At 41.3% G+C, this 15,215-nt stretch overlaps 1 protein-coding gene across 1 annotated transcript in view; it reads left to right on the forward strand.

Moving 5' to 3' along the window:
- Positions 1-15,215, forward strand: part of DEF6 (DEF6 guanine nucleotide exchange factor) — a 478,117-nt gene that overhangs the window by 256,403 nt on the left and 206,499 nt on the right. The window contains exons 4-6 of the mRNA XM_086923236.1: positions 1,824-2,051; positions 4,627-4,773; positions 13,714-13,822. Of these exons, the coding sequence (XP_086779362.1) occupies positions 1,824-2,051; positions 4,627-4,773; positions 13,714-13,822 (484 nt within the window). The remainder of the gene's footprint in view (positions 1-1,823; positions 2,052-4,626; positions 4,774-13,713; positions 13,823-15,215) is intronic.

The raw sequence follows: 15,215 nt of genomic DNA on the forward strand, positions 1-15,215 counted from the left end.
TATCGTACTTCGGACGATTGATTATCCTTTGTGACGTTGTTTACTCAAATTGGCTTACAAAGCTTTTATTGTAAAGCTGTTAAGAATTTATATACATTATCTATTAGGGTGCTTTGATCATTTTGCACTATGCCTAATGTTAGGCTCCATACACTGCCTTGCACAATCTCACTTCTATATGGAAGTAAGTTTTTGTGGCTTCTTTTAGACGTTTTGGAAAGTTTTTTTTAACTTTTAATCTTATGTTTCTCTTGTACTTATTTTTAATTTCTTTTCACCTTTTTTGTTTTCTCACTCATTTGATATATTTCCTTAACTCATTTACTATGTACACTATGTTTTTTGTTTATTATATGTGTTTTTTCCGCAATTTTTTTATATTTTTGGCATATTGTAATGTTCTGTTTCTGTATTGTGTTTGTATAATTGTTGGTTTAGATGGTGCAGGTTTTTAAAATATTGGTTAGATTGTAATATGCATCAGGTGGTTTATGCCTTTTATTGAGTATGCACAATTGTTATATTTGTGTTTCTTGCATGTTTGCAGCCCTGAGGAAGCCTGGGATAGGTGAAACACATTGGCTGTGTGTGTGTGTGTGTGTGTGTGTGTGCGTGTGTGTGTGTGTGTGTGTCTTCTGAAGAAGAACACGGATAAAAAATAAACATAAACAAAAAGGACCCATCATTTTTGTAGTCTTCGCTTCTTGTATTAATTTTCCATGTATACACTGTTTTGTTGCCTCTTGATATTGTTAAAATATCTCTAATGTATGACCAATGAGCAGCTGGTCGTTTGAGGTGGGCAACTTGTGTTTGGAATACAGTGGTTTCTTCAGGTGGTGCAGCACTGTATCCCTTAGCTGCCATAATCTGTTCAAGCTCTATGGTAATATGCTGCTGATGTGGATTATCACTAAACTGTTCCCTTGTCCCATGGATACTAACAGTGAATTTACTCCTCGCTGTATATGGTTCTTGTTGGTTAGTGATGGTGGATCGTCTCATTGCTATTCCTTGGCTGCCATTGGTTTCCGATAGTAGATTGTCCCTTTCTCTGTTGGTATTAAATTATAATGGTGGGTTCTCTTCTGTCTGCCTCATAAAGTATGAGCTCTATTTTTGGCTTCTTGTGTTCTGTGGTCATTGGCTACTGATAATTTGTTCTCGCTCTGCTCTGTGCTATATGGCTATCAAATGTTGGATGCCCTATGGCCACTGACTGCGATGGTGTACACTCTCTTCCTTGTGCCCTGTGGTCATTGGCTGTTGAAAGACAAATGTCTCTGGCTAGGCGATCGGGTCATTGCTGTTTTCTGTAGATTCTCTCCTTACTCTGACCCGCAGCCATTGCTTGCTAGTGGTAGTTTATCTCTTGGTTCAGTCCTGTAGGCACTGGTTGGTCTGATGACATTTAATACTGTACAGATATAGGTCAGTTTACTGGTAGGTGCTAATCATACATTCATTAACGTTTTCATTTAGATAATACCTATATGAAGCATAAGGCTTTCAAGCGTTGTAAATTGTCACAAGTCTTTGATTTGCAAGAGAATACGTGTTCCAGGGTTATGATGTCTCAACTTTAGCACAGCCCAACCTTGAGGGGACCAGTGCACTTGTCGTTGTTGCCGTCATGGGTGAGTTGATCAATAGGAACCTTTTGTGCGGTAGGAAAAAGTTTAAGAAGCGCACGGTCTTTATAGTAATGAGGTTGGTCGTTTGAGTTGAAGTAATTGCTGGAAGCGAAGAGTGTTTTGAACTTTACTGACATGAACATCATCAGAATATTAATACGTTTGGTATTTTATGTTACCCGTCCGTAGGTACAGTACCTAATGAAGAAGGTGTACATGGCAATGAATTTAGAGCTGAACTCTGGCGCCTTGGATGACAGCCTCTCACAGGATTCCCTCCAGCAGAGTGGGCTTACAGTATGGAAGTTTCTGGAGCTGGTTAATTCAGGAGGTTTCTTTAAGGGAATCGAAAAAGAAATCATCAGCATGGCCATCGAAGAGGTGTATCAGGAGATAATCCAAGATGTTCTCAAACAGGTTGTTACTTGATTCTAGCCCCCTTTTTCCCACATTCTTACCGCGCTTTACAAACATGTTGTAAAATATTTGATATGATTTTTCCCTGACACAGAAGAGCTGGCTGGTGGTAAGCATTACAGAGGGCAACAGAAGTTGGAAGAGAATCGAACAGAGGTGGTGGGTGGACTTGGTCCATTATACTGTTATGAAAGCAGATGGGAGAAACATGGGCCTAGAGTAGGCTTTGGGAGGTCAGCTGTGAGGGATGTGCATTAGGGCTACTGTGGCAGTATGGAGAATAGCGGGTAACGTTATAGGTAATGAAGAATGGCAATGTGTACTGCAAACAAAACTGTACTGAAGATTTGCTGTATTGGAGCCATTCCTTCAGGATAGGAGGGCAGGGCTACGGTACCGTGGGTTGGACTGCTGAGCTGTTGGGATTACTCCAAACTGTGTTGTGACCGTGGTACTGTAGGAGATTTAGGAAGGTTGGAGGGCGCTGCTGTGGTAATGTGGGATTTGTGTAAAGTGGCAGGTAGGTCTGTGTTTCTGTGGTGATCTGAGTGACAGAAGGGCAGGGTGGTGCTAGGACGGGAGCGATGCATCCTAATATTGTGTCTTATAATTGGGGAGTCTGTGTCAATTAGAAGGGCAGGTTGTTAATTGTGTGTCAGTAGAATGTGAGGGAATTGACACTGTGGGAGATGGATGAGAAGATTTGTGGTGTCATTCCTGCAAGGAAGCAGTGAAGGTTAATGGAGGTGGAGAAGATTTTTGATTCAGTCGGAATTTCTGTAAAGTACTGCTGTGGCTTTGCTAAGTTAAAGGGAATCCATGAGCAAGAGGGAGGAACTCCTGGGCTACTGAGTGGTACTGTGGTGCAGAATGGTCTGAGGTTGGGGGCTGAATGTTTATACCTGTTCAGGTGCCTGTGAGTTTGGAGTAGAGTGTCTAGAGTACCTGTGTAATACTGATGCCAGGCTGCTGTTGAGGCTGCTCTGGGTAAGAGAACTTACAAAACAGAGAGCAGTCTTAAATATCAGGATTAATGAATCAAGGCGATGGACAGAAGACATCTGAGACATGTCTTTTCTGTTAGGACACATTTAGAGGGAGAGACTCCTAAAACCAGGTCAAGCATGTAGATAAAAAAGTTTCCCTTAAAGCAAAGGAAGGAGGCCATTGCTTTAAGTGGACCGAGAGACTCTGGCTTTGCACATTATGTTTATTCATATACATTTGGAGTGTAATGGCGATTCTCAGATGTGCTCTCTACACTATGGGACAGCTAGGATCTTTTTTAAGCAATAATAATATATTTTCAATTGTATAGCGTGATCATTTGACATCAAGGATTGCTAGACGTTTAACAGGGCTGATGGAATGCTTCTCAGCATGGAAGCTGCAATTTTAATGGGGCAAAACTGGGACTCCTGTTGCCATTTCCAAAAGTCGCTCTGTACTGTAGCATGAGAATGAAACTTAATAGGCAGTGTTCTATTGTTAAGGAAAATATCTGTACTGCTATGCAAAGTAGCCAGACAGGAGAAACCCTTCACTTCTGGGCTGCTTACACTTGTATGGGAAAGTAGGGGATTTGTCTCTATGGCTTATACTCTGTTAAGGCGCACCTCACACAATGTGGATATATATGGGAACTCGTTTTGACAGAGAGAGGTCACAGGGGTAACAGACGTGGCAAGCCACCTTTGCTGTTTTCTGGCCCTAAACCTAGCTTGAAGGGTACAGTGTGGCAAGGCAGAGGTAAGTAGTCCAGCATCCTGCAATCTTAGAAAATCTTTGGATATATCAGAAGAATCCTAAGGTTAGTTTGGGTAGGTTAGAATTTATGGACAGGGTCTTTGCACACATTATGGTCCTGGAGCCATAAAATAGCATCAGTAGTCTGAAATCAAGCTGACCTGTTGACGTTGAGCCAAACGGGTAGGCCTAGGTAGTGAATTAAAATGTGTGGATGGTTATGGTGTTAGAGTTGAAAGGGGAGGTGTGGTGTGGAACATTGTATAGATCCCAGAAGAACCGAACAGGCAGGTTCGAGATGATCTGGAAGCTAAACAGGCAAGTGCTGCTTAGTTGCTTTTCCCCCGTGTTGAACAGGCAGGTGTGACTTGATACAGCTTGGTAGAGGTGGCTTTATGATATTTGGGGCAATTGCAGAATCCACGGGGCTAGCACTGCAATGCAGTTAGGAGAATAGAGAGAGAGAAACTGACATACCAGGTACAGCTTGTAGAGCGGATTAGGTAAAAATCTCTACAAATACACCCTGGAGAGGCAATACTTTAGTCTCAGCAGCTTCTTCGGCATATGCCATTGCTCTCTGCTTCCGCTCTGTCTTCCTCCTCGTTTTCTCCTCTTATGATTAAACGTCCTCCTTCTCTTCTTTTTATGTCTTGCTATCCATATCTTTACAGTCTGCATGTTATGTTCATCCCATTATCTCCTGTATGACATCAGTTACTTCTTTCTCACTGCTTCCGTCCTTGATCACTTCACATCTCTCAATATATTATTTGTCTTGTCTCGTGTTACATTAAGTTTGTTTTCTCTTGCCTCTGGTTGGACTCAGGGATACTTGTGGAAGAGAGGAACTCTGCGCAGAAACTGGACGGAGCGCTGGTTCACACTCAAGACCACATCCCTATGCTACTACTTCAGCGAGGAGCGGAAAGACAAGAAGGGGCTCATCCCACTGGATAAGAGCTGCTGCGTGGAGGTTAGTGGGCAGGAGTGCAGGGCTGAAAACTTCATCATAGCCTGAAAAGATGCTGGGGCTCTCCTAACTAACGCCTGTCTGATAGTTTATGTTCCAAAACTTTCTACATGTCTGTTTGTTTATAGGAATAGTTTAGTAACGCTCTCCACACTTGCAATTTACACCATCCAACCCTTTTGGCCTACAAACAATTAAGCCTACAGGCATCTCATGATGCACCTTAACCTGTCTCATGTCATGTTTTAACTGTTCTCTCAGTTCTGATAATACCTTCGGTATTTTTAAGATCAACTACTTTCCTACTCTTATTCAAACACCCAAGTGTTGATCCATTTATGCATGTGTACTATCGTCCCGTTTCACATCTTCCTTTCTTCTATAAAATCATTATAGGCATTATGACCGCCTCACTTCATTTCCTACTTCCTAATACCTTAATACTTTCCAATCTAAATTTAGAACTCTACATTCAATTGCAATTTCACTTTGTCATACATCCTAATTTGCATATACATACCATAAAATCTCTCTTCAGTATTAATACTCCTAGACATTTTGACTGCATTTCATTCTTTCAACCACACCACTCTTCTGTCTGTGCTTATCAACATATGTAACTAATGAACACTCAACTGGTTCTCCTGTTATTACTCTGACCAACTTTTTTTCTGTCTCCTGGTGTTCATCACTCTGCACCTTACTCCTGAGTCTGTTGGTGTTCATCAAAGCTCTTTTCTGCGTTATCAGCTTTTCTCTCTTTACACTACATCTGTCGTGTCACCACTCCTCAGGATCTGAACAATGCTAAAAAATGGTCCACCTCTCGACAGCTTTAAGTCTGTATGCTGAAATAGCAAAGATCATTGAAGTGGTTGAGCGAGGGAAGGAAAGGAAGGGGACAGCGGGAAGGGAGACCTGAAATGACAACAAACAATACAATGTCAGTGGCACGTTATATATTCACAATTCGGTATATGTAATGATTCGAATGGCAAACTACCTGCAAAGGAAAATAACTAGAACTTGTCAGATGCGCCCTGGAAGGTATCACATCTCCTTTTCAATCATCATAGGATCAGACCCAAAGTGTTCAGGAAAGGGCACATGCTGCGTGGTACATAAATAGGAACAAAGAGAAGTATGCGTGAACAACACAACTCTATGACTAAAGCATCCTTTGTACCATAACATTCACTATTGGTGTTTCTGGTCTCCTGACCTACCCTTTTCCCACAAAACCTGTCGTCACAGGGTGGTAAGAGATACCAAAGACTGTTCCACCAGTCCCTGTTCAAGCGGCCTGAACTTGGTGAAAAATAATCATCAAGGGATTTATAAACGTAAATGATTTGCTGTTTAGAAAAATGGTGAATTACAGATAATGCAGTGCATAAATTGCACGGCAATAGTCAAACGAAAGAGTTTTCTTTCCCCAATCAATGGTGGGATTGTGTTTTGTAGCCACGGTAAACCTAAAATGATGCCATACTAGGGAGCCTTGATTATCTAAAAGACCACAGCTTCACCGTGATCGGATCCCTGCATTACTTCGAAGGGTTGTGACACTAAGGTAATTGGGCCGGATTCTAATACTCTTCCGTCCACTGCCATCGTGATTTCTGGGTGTGATTTCCTCATTAATGTTATACCCAATTGTTTGGCCATGTCTTCGTCCATGAATATGTCGGTGGCTCCGGAGTCTACCATAGCAGGCCTTTCTTCTCATAGACTCCCTAGCAATAGCTTAATAGTGACAACAAAAAACCTTTTTAGATAGGCTTCTGAAATGACGTTTAATGAGGGTATGGCGCTAAAGCTCGAGGATTCCCCTCTCCCATCTCTCTCGAGCTCTCTAGTTTTCCTGCGTTTTTTTAATGCTTGTTACTTCAGAGCGTTGAAACCCTCCTCTGTTGTTTTGGGGTTTTAGGAGACACTCCCTAACAAATTGTCCCTTTTTACCGCAATATAAACAAAGTCTGTTTTTTCTTCGTGTGTCTCTACCTTCTGAGGTTAAAGCTGCCCGGACAGTGCCTATTTCCATGGGTTCTGGTGTGTTCCTCGGTGTTTGTTCTCCGAGTCTGGGTCATTCGAGTCTAAACTAGGGTTTGTCTTTCTTTTTAGTATCCCCTTTTCTGTCACTCAAACGATGATCCAGTCTCAACATAAGGTGCACTAATTCGGTACAAGTTCTAGGTTGAGGATTAATCTGAGCGATAATGTCTTTTAGCTCGCCCCGTAGCCCATGATAGTATATAGCAAATTGTTTTTCTTCAGGCCGGTAAGACACCGCTACTAATCTCCTAAATGTAGTGATATAAAAATGTAGCTCCTTGTTGCCCTGACGTAATTCTAACAGTTCTCTGTCAGCTGATAGTGTGCGGGTTCGCCTATCAAATATGGTTTCAAACTCCTGCTTAAAAGCATCCCTTCTGCACTAACAGCACTGCCCATAAGTCTGCATCCCCTGCCAGGTAGGAGATAAGGAAGGCTACCCTGGATTGGTTGGCCTTACAATTGAAATGTAACAACACCTGAGTGAGAAAGACTTGAGTTTTACTAGCCCCCCCTGTAGTATCTTTCTCGGGAAGCTAAGGGGATAGGGGTGGGCTCCTCTACCGTAATAGGAGACAAACTAAAAGTGAACATCCATCCTACATCAAAAGGATTTCTCTGCATGCGATCCACCTTGGCTTGTAAAGCCGCTGTCTCTACTCTAGACGCCACGAGTTCCTGTTGAACCACTTGTAACATGACCAGCACGTCCTCCAAAGTAGCAATGTTAGAGCAAGAGTCCGATCAGGAGGAGTAATATACGTGGGCCGATAATTCTGTCTTGTCACCACTCCTCAGGATCGGAACGATGCTAAAAAATGGTCCATCTCTCGACAGCTTCAAGTCTGTATGCTGTAATATCACAGATCATTGAAGTGGTTGAGCGAGGGAAGGAAAGGAAGGGGACAGCGGGGAGGGCAACCTGAAATGATAACAAACAATACAATGTTAGTGGCATGTTATATATACTCAGTTCGGTATAAGTAATGCTTCGAATGGCAGACTACATGTAAAGGAAAATAACTAGAACTTGTCAGATGCGCCCTGGAAGGTATCACATCTCCTATTCAATCATCATAGGATCAGACCCAAAGTGTTCAGGAAAGGGGACATGCTGCGTGGTACATAAATAGGAACAAAGAGAAGTATGCGTGAACAACACAACTCTATGACTATATCATCCTTTCTACCATAGCATTCACTATTGGTGTTTCTGGTCTCCTGGCCTACCCTTTTCCCACAAGACCTGTCGTCACAGGGTGGTAAGAGATACCAAAGACTCTCCACCAGTCCCTGTTCAAGCGGCCTGAACTTGGAGAAAAATAATCCTCAAGCGATTTATATAAGCAAATGATTCGCTGTTTGGAAAAATGGTGAATCACAGATAATGCAGTGCATAGATTCAGTAGACAGGAATATTTACATAACACACATCTGACAAATGACGAATACAACATAGAACGTATAGTGACTGTAAGTGTCCTGCTCTTCAGGACACTTGCAAGGCCAACCAGGATAGTTTTGAGTTGTTTCTTAGAGTAGGAAGCCAAACAATAACACTTCTCCTACACGTGACCGATGTCTCCCCAACTGGGTGAGAATAGTGGTGCAAAGTCGAAATACGGCCTTTTAGTTTACGATCCTATATACATACTGCCGGTATCCCTTCTACCTGCATGAGAACACAAACGTATGCCTCGCCAACAGGGAGGGACACCGCACGTATGAAAGGGATTCGTTTGTAAATTAGAAAATGCCAATTAAACAAAAGCTCTTTAAGTCAAGGCAACGCCCCAAGGCAACGCATCCAAGGATTGAGAGCCCGCTTTTAGTTGGTGTTTCAACACCCTTTACCGGACCTCCACGAAAGCAAAGCGACGTGTACTCACTCCATTACCTCCAGCACCCGGGACCTCAGAATTATCGGCAGCGCTGCCGGGAGGCAGAAATGCTTTTAAGTTCTTCCGCGCCCCCAACTGTACCCCATCTCCTCATTTTCACTTAAAAATAACAGCTTAATATTTCATGAACTTGGACAAATGGTCACAACAAAATCTTACCAACTAGCGATTACTCTCCTATGCTTTCCTATTAAGCCCTAGTGTAAAAATGTGTTCATAGCATTGTGGCTGTAGATTCCCATGCTCTGGGTACTACACTACTGCCATCTAGTTTTGGGCTTGATGTTTGCAAGTTGATTTTCTTTGATGAAGTCTTTTGAGTCATGGGATACATGGTCACTCCTCCCTTAGTGGGCAATGTGCATGGACTCGGACACTATGATAGATTGTTTTTTCTGCCATCGTGGTCGGATGTGTACAAGCCAAGGCTCCAAGATTCAACATGTCCCCCACAGTTTTTGAACCCACATAGTGAATATTTGACACCTATCATCAGAAAAACCAGTTTGTCAATACCCTCCAAAATCATGCCCAGCAACCAAGTCTCCGAACTCCATGGCCTCGTATCCTGTCAGGGCTGTAAACCTTCTTCATCTACCTTCGACACCAGAGAATGTATGTCCTCAGTGGGTGATGGAATAAACACCTTCCAGAATTGCCCCCTGTTGGACCATGATGAGGCTTGTAAACTCTCTTTCTCTCCCTGGACCACAACATCACCTTGTGAGACTCTTGTCTCACCTTCTGCTCAAAGAAGACCATACGGTATTGAAGGGAAAGGTGTTGGGTGCACTGCAAGAAGCACCAGCAGTTGGCCACTGACATCTTCTGCAATTAGGACCCCTTCCGCCCAGAGATAGGAGAAGGCGACGTCCTCTCCAGCATTCTGCTGCACCAAGCCACACCCATCCTGGAAGCCTTTTCCTCAACTTGTGTTGAAGGAGAAGAAGCTCTGCCAACCTCCACGACCTGCGGCCTTCAAATAAAGAGCTAATCCTGGGTTGTAAGTATAGCCAGCTCTGGCATTCGCTCAAAGTCTCGCTGGAAGCCCTATGCCAAAGCAGCAAACACAGAACAGAACCTCTGTTAAACATAAATCAGGACAGTTAATTTTTATAAGAACACAAAGCAGTCTGTTAAACTTTATCGCATTTTGCCTGCTCTGTTATCACAACATCAGCATCTTTTCGGAATGAGGCACATAAAACATAATTCGAACTTATTTTTGAGTGACTTATACTATCAAAAAGACAAATTACTGGAGCAAAACCTTTAAGCAAAAATACTTCAAGACAATATACAAAAGGATCCTAATCCATCGTACTTTTTCACATAACTAAGAGTCTCACATATTAATCAATTATGACATAACGTTTCCAACACAATATTCCACCTTGTTACAGTAATTACAACCCCATATCTTATGAACTGAAAGTATCAGTGGTCCATTTTCCTAAGGTTGCACTGAACAATTATTCGGTCACAAATTAATTCCTCAGTCATTTGACCAAAGTTGCATTTAACTGAGAGTTTACGTAAGCGTGCTACAAAATCTTCAATTGATTCCTCAGAGCGTTGTTTGTTCTTATAGAATTTATATCTGTTCATGACCAGATTTTCTTCTTTGGCAAATCTTATTTCTAACCTTGAAACAGCTTCTTTAAATTCATCCAGTGAAGATTGCCCACTTGGCTGTAGTACTTGAGGAAGATATTTAAACACACATTGTCCTTCTTTCCCTAAAGCTGTTAACAACAATGCTTTTTTCCTTTTTGAAGAAAAGTCTTGACCATCTAAAGCTTCAATATAATTGTCAAACATGACAATCCAATCCTCCCAAGCTATTGATGGTGTGCCAGGTTCACTGAGGAATGGTGGAGGTAGTATCACATTGACTTGTTGAGCCTTTATAGTTTGTAAGAATTTAAAACAATTAGTAACCTAAAGGATGCTCAACACTGGTAAAATACTGTGAATCCTGGTTAGGAATGTAACTTACATATACACAATACAACAATAAAACTCCTAAAATACTAAGCATAACACCAGGCTACATCGATGAGTGCAACATTATGAAAGTCTACTCTTTAGAAGAATTAAAAGTTTGAATTTAAAATGCCCCCAAAGACCATCCATTCCGATTATCAGTTTGTACTGTAAAATTATGTCTCTCACCGAATTAAATACCGTCTTACTGACAATCCGTATACTTGTGCATACACGCAGCCAAGTCTCCGAACTCCATGGCCTCGTATCCTGTCAGGGCTGTAAACCTTCTTCATCTACCTTCGACACCAGAGAATGTATGTCCTCAGTGGGTGATGGAATAAACACCTTCCAGAATTGCCCCCTGTTGGACCATGATGAGGCTTGTAAACTCTCTTTCTCTCCCTGGACCACAACATCACCTTGTGAGACTCTTGTCTCACCTTCTGCTCAAAGAAGACCATACGGTATTGAAGGGAAAGGTGTTGGGTGCACTGCAAGAAGCACCAGCAGTTGGCCACTGACATCTTCTGCAATTAGGACCCCTTCCGCCCAGAGATAGGAGAAGGCGACGTCCTCTCCAGCATTCTGCTGCACCAAGCCACACCCATCCTGGAAGCCTTTTCCTCAACTTGTGTTGAAGGAGAAGAAGCTCTGCCAACCTCCACGACCTGCGGCCTTCAAATAAAGAGCTAATCCTGGGTTGTAAGTATAGCCAGCTCTGGCATTCACTCAAAGTCTCGCTGGAAGCCCTATGCCAAAGCAGCAAACACAGAACAGAACCTCTGTTAAACATAAATCAGGACAGTTAATTTTTATAAGAACACAAAGCAGTCTGTTAAACTTTATTGCATTTTGCCTGCTCTGTTATCACAACATCAGCATCTTTTCGGAATGAGGCACATAAAACATAATTCGAACTTATTTTTGAGTGACTTATACTATCAAAAAGACAAATTACTGGAGCAAAACCTTTAAGCAAAAATACTTCAAGACAATATACAAAAGGATCCTAATCCATCGTACTTTTTCACATAACTAAGAGTCTCACATATCAATCAATTATGACATAACGTTTCCAACACAATATTCCACCTTGTTACAGTAATTACAACCCCATATCTTATGAACTGAAAGTATCAGTGGTCCATTTTCCTAAGGTTGCACTGAACAATTAATCGGTCACAAATTAATTCCTCAGTCATTTGACCAAAGTTGCATTTAACTGAGAGTTTACGTAAGCGTGCTACAAAATCTTCAATTGATTCCTCAGAGCGTTGTTTGTTCTTATAGAATTTATATCTGTTCATGACCAGATTTTTTTCTTTGGCAAATCTTATTTCTAACCTTGAAACAGCTTCTTTAAATTCATCCAGTGAAGATTGCCCACTTGGCTGTAGTACTTGAGGAAGATATTTAAACACACATTGTCCTTCTTTCCCTAAAGCTGTTAACAACAATGCTTTTTTCCTTTTTGAAGAAAAGTCTTGACCATCTAAAGCTTCAATATAATTGTCAAACATGACAATCCAATCCTCCCAAGCTATTGATGGTGTGCCAGGTTCACTGAGGAATGGTGGAGGTAGTATCACATTGACTTGTTGAGCCTTTATAGTTTGTAAGAATTTAAAACAATTAGTAACCTAAAGGATGCTCAACACTGGTAAAATACTGTGAATCCTGGTTAGGAATGTAACTTACATATACACAATACAACAATAAAACTCCTAAAATACTAAGCATAACACCAGGCTACATCGATGAGTGCAACATTATGAAAGTCTACTCTTTAGAAGAATTAAAAGTTTGAATTTAAAATGCCCCCAAAGACCATCCATTCCGATTATCAGTTTGTACTGTAAAATTATGTCTCTCACCGAATTAAATACCGTCTTACTGACAATCCGTATACTTGTGCATACACGCAGCTTTCGTTGAAAATGAACGTGTCATCGAAAGTATATCCATTCACTGCTTCACTCGTAACAATGAAAAACAATGTTTTTAAAATGGCTGCCTGCGGATTGCTTAAGGACGTAGGACGTGAAGACGTCAGTCATACCCAAGTATACCAATACGCTGCCACATACATCTGAATCACGTCTGACTTCCTTGCGCGAACTGTGGGAAGGCCCCTCACACTTAGCAACAACGGTTGTTAAGAGACCTGGACCACATCACAGAGTTCGCTGCTGTATGTAATACGAAGAAAGCTCACCGTTGGTATGATGAGGTAAGCGTTTCGCCAAATGTCCGATTGTTTTCTTAGAATAGCATATGAGCGATATTTACAGCTTCATCTCAATCGTAGTTGTGCGGCACAGCATGAGTTCTCTTTTTTGGAGAGGTGTCGTCAGTCTTCCGTTTTTCTGTTGATTCTCCTCTTTTCCATTTCGTTGTCAGAGGGTGGGTTTTCTCAACATCCACACAGTCTAGTCAGCACTCTGTCGCCAACTTGTAGTACACAAAATAACTACAATGATAATCCAGTAGGATTAAGTGGATGCTTTATTGTAGAGTAAAGACTGAACGTCCACCTCGCCAGCTGACCAGACTCTAACTGTCAAGTCTGGAATACAACTTGGCTGAGGTCAGAAATGAGAATTGAGAAGACTTTCTAGAAGAGTAAGATAACAACAACATAAAGAAAGGGCTAAATAAGATGCCATGTTAATGGAGGATATCATTACAACAGACTCCCTCTGTATATAATCAACTACAGAGCAGAGAAATACCTACACTCATGTTATACAAAGCACAAAGAGATACCACAGACCCTCATCCAAAATGTGCATTGTTTGAATTGAAAATAACTACACATATGTATGAAATGATAGAAACTAGACTTACTGTTGGATAAATATTATAGAAAAATATATAAAAGTTGTCTTGTGGGGCAGTGGACAGACATCTATATATATTCCTGGAGTATTCACAGAATTAGAAGTTTGGAGCATTTTACAACATCAATGACCTTTATCGTGTTACTCCCCTACCCCAGGTGCTTCCAGATCGGGATGGTAAGCGGTGCATTTTCTGTGTAAAGACCGCATCCAGAACCTATGAGATGAGTGCTACGGACACGCGGCAGAGGCAAGAGTGGACGACAGGTAGTAAATAGACCAAGATGGTACAGGGAATGACAAGGAGGTATTGGCTGAGCAAATAAAGATCTGGCATAAGTGGTGAGGTATTTCACTAATGACATGTTCATGGTGCGACAAAGTGGTATCATGATGATTGTGGCAGTAGTTTAAATTGTTTACCTCATGATTTGTGTACTCTTAACCGTACAGTCACCCTTCCTCTGGCTTATTAGAACATCCTTATGAGCTGCCAACTTTGCAAAACAATGACTAAAAACATTAAAATAGTTTCAGAATCCTTTGGCACTGGTGTGGGTCTAGCACCCTAAACCTGCACAGCTTCCCATACGAAATCTTCTTTTTTTTGTAAAGCACACATGAAGAAGAGGCAGTCGGATAGCAGATGATCAACCAGAAGCAGGACTAGGAGTACACTTGAACACTTTGCAAAGTTTGACTAAAATCAGACAGCTGTCCTGACTACACGATTATGAAGTGTTCTTTTGCATTTAATAATGAATTTGGAAGAGGGTGCTACATGACATTTCTGTTTAAGAAAATCCAACAGAACTGTATCATCTAGGATTCCTCAAAAGGAGATACTAGATACCACTGCTTATAAATCACATAGGCTGGGTCTTCATCAAAACATCTCTGCGCAAACTTAATTTTACAATACAGAATTCCCATAGGCCCATGGGTTGTAGAGTTTATACTGAGGATTAGCAATAGGTCTTTCATTAATAAATTGATGGGGTAATTTCATCAAAGATGTCCTCAGGCTGCCTATGCTGACAATTTAATATGTTTTCAAACCTGGACACAATCCAACTAAAAGGAACATTTGTGCATGTTACTTAAACTTTTCACCAATTTTTGATAGCTCTAGTTCAACATTTTTCAAGTTGTCTTACAACAAATGGGTAGTAGTGTTCCCTAAAAGGGAAAACCGCACATCAATTAGATAAGCTGTAGTCATATCAATGACTACATTGGCGCCTTTATGCCCTTGGGCTAAGTTGCGCAGTAAAAGTCCCCCTTCATTCATTCATTCATGATCTGGTAGCTATTCTTCAGGACCGGTGTTACCTAATCTACTTTGTGACTGGAGTTTCAATATATAAATTCATGAGTGTACACCCAATCACACATTACTTTTTTTAGGCAATGGTTTAGAAACTTATTTTGACAATGACCCTAAATGGCTAATTTTAATGACTCCTCGAGTGGTGCACACCAGCACGCTATTTGCATGAGGTTTATTTTAGGAGCGACACTGGACGACCTATGCTCGCTGGCCAACTCAATAAGGGTCATCGTCAAAATAAGTTTCTAAACCATTGCTTTAAAAAAAGGTATGTGTGAATGGGAGTAGATTTATGTACCTATGTAGATTAGGTAACATCGGTCCTGATGA

The sequence above is a fragment of the Lissotriton vulgaris genome, chromosome 5, assembly GCF_964263255.1.
Source record: "Lissotriton vulgaris chromosome 5, aLisVul1.2, whole genome shotgun sequence".
Classification (NCBI taxonomy): domain Eukaryota; kingdom Metazoa; phylum Chordata; class Amphibia; order Caudata; family Salamandridae; genus Lissotriton; species Lissotriton vulgaris.